The sequence below is a fragment of the Argentina silus genome (assembly GCF_951799395.1).
Source record: "Argentina silus genome assembly, chromosome: 9".
Classification (NCBI taxonomy): Eukaryota; Metazoa; Chordata; class Actinopteri; order Argentiniformes; family Argentinidae; genus Argentina; species Argentina silus.
In genome coordinates this window covers 23847724-23858507 of record NC_139663.1, presented here as the reverse complement: position 1 = coordinate 23858507, position 10784 = coordinate 23847724, and the positions used below count along the sequence as shown (strand labels likewise).

Here is a 10784-nt window from a genome sequence, read left to right as displayed (position 1 = left end):
AGTGTGTTTCTGTAAAAGAGGCCTTGGTCTCAGTGTGTTTCTGTAAAAGAGGCCTTGGTCTCAGTGTGTTTCTGTAAAAGAGGCCTTGGTCTCAGTGTGTTTCTTCTGTAGAAATAAAGGTTCAATAAATAAAAACAATTAAAATCGACTTGATTATAATTCTTCCAGTTTTGGGATCCTGCCCCTGGAGCCCAGCCCAGGAGACCCCTCGTATCTGCAGAACTACAGTCACAGCGGGTCAGGCATGGAGCCCCCACCCACGGGAGCACCACCAAAGAAGGTACACACACACACACACACACACACACACATACACACACACACACACACACACACACAGATGACATGTATGTTTCCAGTTGGTTAACCAGTTGTCATGTTGTCTCCACCAGTCAGTGTCGAGGATCAGCCAGGCGGGGACTAAGTCTGTGTTCTCTCAGAGTGGCAACAGCAGAGAAGGACTCCCCATCCCCTTCAACCAGACCACGGCCCCCCCCCAGACCAGGTACCCTCCCCCATCCCCATCCCCTTCAACCAGACCACGGCCCCCCCCCAGACCAGGTACCCTCCCCCATCCCCATCCCCTTCAACCAGACCACGGCCCCCCCCCAGACCAGGTACCCTCCCCAATCTCCATCCCCTTCAACCAGACCACGCCCCCCCCCCAGACCAGGTACCCTCCCCATCCCCATCCCCTTCAACCAGACCACGGCCCCCCCCCCAGACCAGCTGTGTACTATTTATACGCAGGGATTGATTATAAAGATGACCCTTGGTGTGTGTGTGTGTGTGTGTGTGTGTGTGTGTGTGTCCAGTACCACACCTCAGGTGTTGAGCCCCACCATCGCGGCCCCCCCCAACGTTCAGCCCAGACGGAGCTCCAGACTCTTCACCAGCGCCAGCTCTACTGCCAAGGTACACACCCACACGCACTCATATACTCACACACACACACACATACACATACTGTATATATCCCATGTATATAAACAAGCCCCTCCCCTCCCCCTTCCTCCCCCCTCCTCCCCCCTCCCTCTACAGGAGAACAGTAAGAAGCTGAAGATGAAGTTCCCGACTAAGATTCCTAACAGGAAGACTAAGTGTAAGGCGGGTAAAGGGGGCGTGGCCCCTTCCAGCCTGAACGAGAGCATGGACATCCTGAAGCTGGACTCTTCTCTGGCGGAGGGGAAGAGCCTGGGGTCGCCCCAGTACCAGGCCTTCAGCCTGCAGAAGGCTGCTGCAGGTAACCTAACCCTGACTAACCCAGCCCTGACTAACCCTGACTAACCCAGCCCTGACTAACCCTGACTAACCCAGCCCTGACTAACCCTAACCCAGCCCTGACTAACCCTAACCCAGCCCTGACTAACCCATCCTAACCCAGCACAACCTAATGATGATATGTCCCGCCCCCCCCCAGACGGTCTGATGGCGTTGTTGAAGGACATAGGGCGTGGCTACGTGGCGTTGTGCTCCTACAACTGTAAGGAGGCCATCAGCATCCTGGGCCAGCTGCCCTCCCACCATTACAACACAGGCTGGGTGCTGGGCCAGGTTGGACGGGCTCACTTCGAACTGGCTGAGTACATGCAGGTAGGTCTGGGTGTCTGTGTCTGTGTCTGTGTGTCTGTGTGTCTGTGTGTCTGTGTGTCTGTGTGTCTGTGTCTGTGTCTGTCTGTGTCTGTGTGTGTGTGTGTGTGTGTGTGTGTGTGTGTGTGTGTGTGTGTGTGTGTGTGTGTGTCAGCGTCAGCCATACACACAGGTAAATTCACACCTACAGGTACAGCGGCTTTGGAAAATCTTCGGACCCCTTGACTTTTTCCACATATTGTTGTGTTAGAGACTCCATTTAAAAGGCATTAAATCAGTCCACACAATACCCCAGAATGCGTACACAAATAAGAAATGTTTGCAAATGTATCAAAATGTAAATACAGAAATACCTCGTACAGAAGTATTCAGACCCTTTGCTTTGACCCTCTTAGCATTTGCTCAAATGCAAAAATGTCTTCACCAAATCACTCAATAAGTTGAATTGAGTCCATCTGAGTGCAAAGATAGTAGTTCATGTTATTTTTAGAAAGAATATCTTTGTTTTTGGAGGGTCTCTGGTTTGCGTAGGATCAGTGATCAGGATGTCACTCCCAACTCAGCCAATGTCATCATCTTCTCTTGATCCGGACAAAGTCCCCAGTCCTGCTGGTGCCAAACCCACCACAACCTGACGCAGACCACGGTTCTTCTAACCCTAACCCTAACCCAAACCCACCACAACCTGACGCAGACCACGGTTCTTCTCACATCCAGTTGTGGATGTGAGACAGATGTTTCTCCATGAAGGGATTGGTTTGGTCCGGGTCTGTAGAGGGATTGGTTTAGGCCTCAGAGGCACATTCCTGACCGGTTCTGTCCTTCTCCGTCTGCTCCGTTTCTGATGCTGACCTGATCCACATTAAGTGTGTAACTGACCCCCCCCCCCCCCCCCCCCGAAACTGATCCACACTGTGTGTAACTGACCCCCCCCCCCCCCCCCCCCCCCCCCTTCCAGGCGGAGAGGGTGTTCTCGGAGGTGAGGCGTATTGAGAGCTACCGTGTGGAGGGCATGGAGATCTACTCCACCACTCTGTGGCACCTGCAGAAGGACGTGGCCCTGTCTGCCCTCTCTAAAGACCTGACAGACCTGGACAAGAACTCACCTGAGGTACACACACACACACACATCTGCCCTGTCTAAAGACCTGACGGACCTGGACAAGAACTCACCTGAGGTACACACACACACACACACATCTGCCCTCTCTAAAGACCTGACAGACCTGGACAAGAACTCACCTGAGGTACACACACACACACACATCTGCCCTGTCTAAAGACCTGACGGACCTGGACAAGAACTCACCTGAGGTACACACTACACTACACTACACTACACTACACTACACTACATACTCCACTACACTACACTACACTACATACTCCACTACACTACACTACATACTCCACTACACTACACTACACTACATACTACACTACACTACACTACACTACATACTCCACTACACTACACTACACACTACACTACACTACACACTACACTACATACTCCACTACACTACACTACACACTACACTACACTACACTACACTACACACTACACTACACACTACACTACATACTCCACTACACTACACTACACACTACACTACACTACATACTCCACTACACTACACTACACTACACACTACACTACACACTACACTACACTACATACTCCACTACACTACACTACACTACACACTACACTACATACTCCACTACACTACACTACACACTACACTACACTACACTACACTACACTACACACTACACTACACACTACACTACACTACACACTACACTACACTCCACTACACTACACTACATACTCCACTACACTACACTACACTACACACTACACTACACACTACACTACACTACATACTCCACTACACTACATACTCCACTACACTACACACTACACTCCACTACACTACATACTCCACTACACTACACTACACTACACTACACTACACTACACTACACTCCACTACACTACATACTCCACTACACTACACTACACTACACTACACACTACACTACACTACACACTACACTACACTACACTACATTACACACTACACTACACTACACACTACACTACACTACACTACACTACACTACATACTACACTACACACTACACTACACTACACTACACTACACTACACTACACACTACACTACACTACACTACACTACACTACATACTCCACTACACTACACTACATACTCCACTACACTACATACTACACTACACTACATACTCCACTACACTACATACTCCACTACACTACATACTCCACTACACTACACTACACACTACACTACACTACACTACACTACTACACTACACTACACTACACTACACTACACACTACACTACACTACACACTACACTACACTACACACTACACTACACTACACACTACACTACACTACACTACACTACACTACATACTCCACTACACTACACTACACTACACACTACACTACACTACATACTACACTACACTACATACTCCACTACACTACACTACATACTCCACTACACTACACTACATACTACACTACACTACACACTACACTACACACTACTACACACTACACTACACTACACACTACACTACACTACACTACACACTACACTACACTACACACTACACCACACTACACTACACACTACACTACACTACACTACACTACACACTACACTACACACTACACTACACTACATACTCCACTACACTACACTACACACTACACTACACACTACACTACACTACACACTACACTACACTACACTACACTACACACTACACTACACACTACACTACACACTACACTATACTACACACTACACTACACTACACTACATACTCCACTACACTACACTACATACTCCACTACACTACACTACACACTACACTACACACTACACTACACTACACTACTACACTACACTACACTACACACTACACTACACTACACTACACTACACTCCACTCCACTCCACTCCACTCCACTCCACACTCCACTCCACTACACTACACTACACACTACACTACACTACACTACACTACACACTCCACTACACTACACACTACACTACACACTACACTATACTACACACTACACTACACTACACTACATACTCTACTACACTACACTACATACTCCACTACACTACACTACATACTCCACTACACTACACTACACACTACACTACACACTACACTACACTACTACACTACACTACACTACACACTACACTACACTACACTACACACTCCACTCCACTCCACTCCATTACATACTACACTACATACTACAATACACTCTACACTACATACTACACTCTACACTACATACTACATACTACACTACACTACATACTACATACTACACTACATACTACAATACACTCTACACTACATACTACACTCTACACTACATACTACACTACACACTACATACTACACTACATACTACAATACACTCTACACTACATACTACACTCTACACTACATACTACAATACACACTACACTACATACTACACTCTACACTCTACACTACATACTACAATACACACTACACTACATACTACACTACATACTCCACTACAATACACACTACAGAAAATTCTTACAAATGATTGTTGAACCTCAAACCTACCCCCCCCCCCCCCCACTCCAGGCGTGGTGCGTGGCAGGGAACTGTTTCAGCCTTCAGAGGGAACACGACATCGCCATCAAGTTCTTCCAGAGGGCCATCCAGGTGGACCCCGCCTTCGCCTACGCCTACACCCTGCTGGGCCACGAGTTTGTCCTCACCGAGGAGCTGGAAAAAGCCCTGGCCTGCTTCAGGAACGCCATCAGAGTTAACACACGCCACTATAACGCCTGGTCAGTCCCGCCACTGACATCATCACATCCAACATCACATGGTGACAGGAGACGCTTCATATGGCCAGCAATAACACTCTCCCCCCCTCCCTCTCTCTCTCTCCCTCCCTCCATCTCTCTCCCTCCCTTCATCTCTCTCCCTCCCTCCCTCCTCATCTCTCTCCCTCCCTCCCTCCTCATCTCTCTCCCTCCCTCCCTCCTCATCCCCCCCCCTCTCTCTCTCCCTCCTCATCCCCCCCCCCTCTCTCTCTCTCTCTCTCTCTCCCCCCCCCCTCCTCATCCCTCCATCTCCAGGTATGGTTTGGGGATGATCTACTACAAGCAGGAGAAGTTCAACCTGGCAGAGATTCACTTCAAGAAGGCGCTCAGCATCAACCCCCAGAGCTCCGTCCTGCTGTGCCACATCGGAGTGGTGAGTTAGCCTGTTAGCATCAACCCTCAGAGACCAGTGGTGAGTTAGCCTGTTAGCATCAACCCTCAGAGACCAGTGGTGAGTTAGCCTGTTAGCATCAACCCTCAGAGACCAGTGGTGAGTTAGCCTGTTAGCATCAACCCTCAGAGACCAGTGGTGAGTTAGCCTGTTAGCATCAACCCTCAGAGACCAGTGGTGAGTTAGCCTGTTAGCATCAACCCTCAGAGACCAGTGGTGAGTTAGCCTGTTAGCATCAACCCTCAGAGACCAGTGGTGAGTTAGCCTGTTAGCGTCCTCCTGTGGTTCCTCTGTGGTCCAGGTGCAGCATGCGTTGAAGAAGTCTGACCACGCTCTGGAGACGCTGAACAGAGCCATCACCATCGACCCCAAGAACCCGCTATGCAAGTTCCACAGAGCCTCCATCCTGTTCGCTAACGAGAAGTACAAGGTGTGTGTCTGCCCATGAAACACACACACATGATCCACTTCTACACTTGAGCCAGCTGCTGATCGTGTGGTGTGTGTGTGTGTGTTTTCCAGGCTGCTCTACAGGAGCTGGAGGAGCTGAAACAGATTGTGCCCAAAGAGTCGCTTGTTTACTTTTTGATAGGAAAGGTAAGTTGTTATAACCTGCCTATTCATGTTGTTATAACCTGCCTATTCATGCTGTTATAACCTGCCTTTAGAGGGAGACTACTTGTTACATAGAATAATGGTTAGGTTCTTACTTCTCCCTGACCTCCAGATGTCTGTCCTCCCCCAGGTGTGTGTGTGTGTGTGTGTGTGTGTGTGTGTGTGTGTGTGTGTGTGTGTGTGTGCGTGTGTGCGCGTGTGTGTGTGTGTGCGTGTGCGTGTTAATCTAAGCTGTCTCCCTCCAGGTGTATAAGAAGCTGGGTCAGACCCACCTGGCCCTGATGAACTTCTCGTGGGCGATGGACCTGGACCCTAAAGGAGCCAACAACCAGATCAAAGAGGCCATCGACAAGAGGTACCTCCCCGACGACGACGAGCCTATCGCTGACGAGAGCTACCCCTATAGTTTTGAACCAGGTACGCCCTCTGACCCTCCTATGACCTCTCACCCCCCTATGACCCCTGACCAAGATACAACCCTCTTATGACCCCTAAGACTCAGCTATGACCCCATACCTAACCCAAGTATGACCCCATACCTGACCCAGGTATGACCCCATACCTGACCCCCCTATGACCCCATACCTGACCCCCCTATGACCCCATACCTGACCCCATACCTGACCCAGGTATGACCCCATGACCCCGTCTGCATTCAGAGAAATTAAAGGACTTCACTCAAATGTCTGTTTGTATGATGTCTGTCAGTCCACCGTTAGTTTGATATCAAGCCTCATAGACGTCCTAGAGAGAGCCTGTTGGGCCTAACCCCAACCTTAACCCCAACCCTAACCTTAACCCCAACCCTAACCTCAACCTTAACCCCAACCTTAACTCTAACCCCAACCTTAACCCCAACCCTAACCTTAACCCCAACCCTAACCTCAACCTTAACCCCGACCTTAACCCCAACCCTAACCTTAACCCCAACCCTAACCTTAACCCCAACCCTAACCTCAACCTTAACCCCAACCCTAACCTCAACCCCAACCTTAACCCCAACCCTAACCTTAACCCCAACCCTAACCTCAACCTTAACCCCAACCTTAACCCCAACCTTAACCCCAACCCTAACCTTAACCCCAACCCTAACCTCAACCTTAACCCCAACCCTAACCTTAACTCTAACCCCAACCCTAACTCTAACCCCAACCCTAACCCCAACCTTAACCCCAACCTTAACCCTAACCCCAACCCTAACCTTAACCCCAACCTTAACCCTAACCCCAACCTTAACCCCAACCTTAACCCCAACCCTAACCTTAACCCCAGCCTTAACCCCAACCCTAACCCCAACCTTAACCCTAACCCCAACCCTAACCTTAACTCTAACCCCAACCCTAAATCTAACCCCAACCTTAACCCTAACCCCAACCCTAACGGATCATCTGACTGACCAGGAGTTGATCTCTGACCTCTGACCTCCTCAGTCCTGGACGACTCTCAGGAGAGCAGCATGACGGACGCAGATGACGCCCAGCTGCACACAGCCGAGAGTGACGAGGTCCTGTAACCATGCCAACCTGGAGCCACACCCCCCGACTCCAGTTCAATAAAGAAGAAGAAGGAAAACAAACTGCTGCTAATCCAGTACCTCTCTCCCTCTCCTCTCTCCCCCTCTCTCTCTCTCTCTCTCTCTCTCCCCCTCTCTCTCTCTCATATCCCCCCATCATGCCTTACTTCTCACTGGCCCCCCCCCATCATTAGCTGTCCTCTGAGTGTTCTCCCCGTGGAGGAGCGATGGACAGAACGTTGAGGGTCTTAAATGGTTTGCTTTTTTATGTTCCTTTTTATCATCATTACTGAATAAACATGTCATAGCCTGTCACTCTGCTCCTCTCTCCTGATTGGTCGCTCTCTGTCCAGGAGGTCTACACTGTCCTGAGTGGGTCTCCATCCCAGCAGACAGACCAGGGGGGGCCGGGGGTCTGGGCCGGTGATCTGGGGGGCCTGGGGGGGGGTCTGGTCCGGCGGGGGTCTGGGCCGGGGGTCTGACAGTCTCTCCTCCTCCTCTCTGAGGTACCTCCCATCTCCTCCTGATGGGTTTAAAGAAGGAGGAGAGCAGAGATGGAGGGAGGACAGGAGCAGGTGTGTCTGGTTCAGAAGTGTTTCTAACAGACAAAAGAGTGTGTCTGTACATGGATGTTCTGGGGTCATGTGAGTGTAACAGGTGTGTTGCTATGCTAGGCTTTTGGCTGGGTAACAGGTGTGTTGCTATGGCGTTGGGAACGTTGATCACAGAACAACAGGAAATGTGATTACTAAATATTAGAGGAGAGGCTGAGGCCCCTCCCCTCCTCCTCCCCTCCCCCTCCTCCTCCTCCTCCCCTCCCCTCCTCCTCTCCTCCCCTCCCCTCCCCCTCCCCTCCTCCTCCCCTCCCCTCCCCTCCTCTCCTCCTCCCCTCCTGATTGTTGCCACCTCTGGGTCCCAGCCCCTCCTGACAGCCCGGGTACGAGGGCCTTCACACACCACAGGGATCACCCCAACTGGACTGTTTTTTTTTTTTACAATTGTATTGATCCTTTATTTCTTCAGGGTGCCTTTGAGACCAAGGACCAAGGCTGCCCTGATGACAACATGAAGACATCACTGTTATTTACATGACAGTTTTAAAAGGACACCATGGGGGGGGGGGGGGGGCGACATTTGTCTAAAGTAAGTGAATGATCTGTACATCAGTCATCTTAAGACCAGGTCTCTGCTGGACCTGTCACCATGCTAGAAGAAGGAAGGGGTGGGGGGGTGTTTAGGAGGGACAGTCAAGATGGAGCCTGAAGAGACGGGTCTTCAGGTCAGACGAAACAGTAAGACTGGGAAGCTCTTATACACAAACGGTGATTCAACACGGGTTCAACAGTAGTCCAAATGGACCTAAACCGTGTTGTTGTTATTTCTAGGTCTTATAACGTGTTGAAACTGAGGGTCGGTTATCGTAAAGTGTTTCAGTGAAGTAAACCGTCTGGTGAAACTGACGAAAGGAGAGACGAGTTAAACCTGAGTTAATAACAACTTTAACTTCATTATTATTCACTTTGAATTCAACTCCCGTCTGCCTTGAGTGACATACACGCGAGCCAATCACAGTGCCTCCTTCAGGGAACGGTCCAATCAGAGGGCGAGGGGGGGGGACGGGTAATTCCGGGGCATGACTGGTTGAGCTGCAGGTAAGAACATGACGTCACTGTCACACAAAACACATTTAACTATTAAACACCCAATAAAGAAACACACACACACACACACACACACCCACCCACCGGAGAGTCAGACGACAGGTAACACACATCTGACCGATCAGTTGAAGTCACTTTCTGAGTCTCAAACTGAAGATTAATATATAATATCTTCAGTTTAATACTCAAGAAACGGCTTGTGTTGGTGAGCCGTGAGATAATATACAGCTTCTTACCTCCTGATAACCTGTTTGGAAGTTGAGGCCAGTGTGGAAATGGGCCATTCACAACAACAGATACTCACCTTTGTACCGAGTTATTTTGGATTAAGGAAGAATCACAAACCATCTTATCTATGAAATCAATGAAGAAATAAGAAATAAATGCGACACTTGCTTTGAATTTGAAATGCAGAGATGACAATAGATACTGTGTGTGTGTGTGTGTGTGTGTGTGTGTGAAATAAATAAATAGAATATATCCATCTGGGAGGCTGCCGTTATTAACCCGTTATTACGTGATCAACTGTAAATCTCATTTCATAATTGAATAATATCGTGTTGCTGATGCGTGTGTTGGAGGCGGCTGCGCTCCGCGGCGCCGCCTGGCGGGGACGGGCTCCTCCGGCAGCACCGGCGCGTCTCCCGCCACCGTCAGCCTCCAGCCCGACCACAGCAGCGAGACGCCATTTTCCGTGTGACGCTTCGCCCTGAAACGGCCACAATAAAAACGGATTAACGGGGAAATACCGATCCTACCGTGTCAATATAAGATACCGGAAGACCGGAGGACAGCGTTTAGAGTTGACCAGGAGTGGAACCGGTTTTAACGGAAGGTTTATTTAACATTTTTCGTAGCATCTGTGTTATTGCGGTGCGCGAGCTGACGCGGTTCCTCCGGTCGTTGTTTCGCCCATTTCGTGACTCCGGGAGACACCGGGCTGAACACCGGGCTGTGTGTCCGGCTGACGGAAACTTTCCGTTTTTCATGTGAATTTGGGTTATTAATATTGTGACTGCGAGGATTTCTCCGGTTTCTGCTCCCGGACCCGTCCCGTCGTCACG

At 49.6% G+C, this 10784-nt stretch overlaps 1 protein-coding gene across 4 annotated transcripts in view; it reads left to right on the top strand.

Moving 5' to 3' along the window:
- cdc27 (cell division cycle 27) overlaps positions 1 to 8411 on the top strand; it is a 13680-nt gene extending 5269 nt beyond the window's left edge. Inside the window, exons 8-19 of one of the 4 annotated variants that reach the window (XM_083677014.1) lie at positions 169 to 280; positions 393 to 505; positions 816 to 915; positions 1042 to 1243; positions 1421 to 1593; positions 2549 to 2701; positions 5293 to 5501; positions 5796 to 5913; positions 6233 to 6361; positions 6454 to 6528; positions 6792 to 6963; positions 7977 to 8411. In XM_083677014.1, the coding sequence (XP_083533140.1) occupies positions 169 to 280; positions 393 to 505; positions 816 to 915; positions 1042 to 1243; positions 1421 to 1593; positions 2549 to 2701; positions 5293 to 5501; positions 5796 to 5913; positions 6233 to 6361; positions 6454 to 6528; positions 6792 to 6963; positions 7977 to 8059 (1639 nt within the window). In that variant the 3' untranslated portion in view covers positions 8060 to 8411. Of the gene's footprint in view, positions 1 to 168; positions 281 to 392; positions 506 to 580; positions 618 to 815; positions 916 to 1041; positions 1244 to 1420; positions 1594 to 2548; positions 2702 to 5292; positions 5502 to 5795; positions 5914 to 6232; positions 6362 to 6453; positions 6529 to 6791; positions 6964 to 7976 lie in introns of those variants that run through there. The other 3 variants (XM_083677015.1, XM_083677016.1, XM_083677017.1) reach the window with 3 other exon arrangements.
- The last annotated feature ends 2373 nt before the right edge of the window (positions 8412 to 10784 follow it).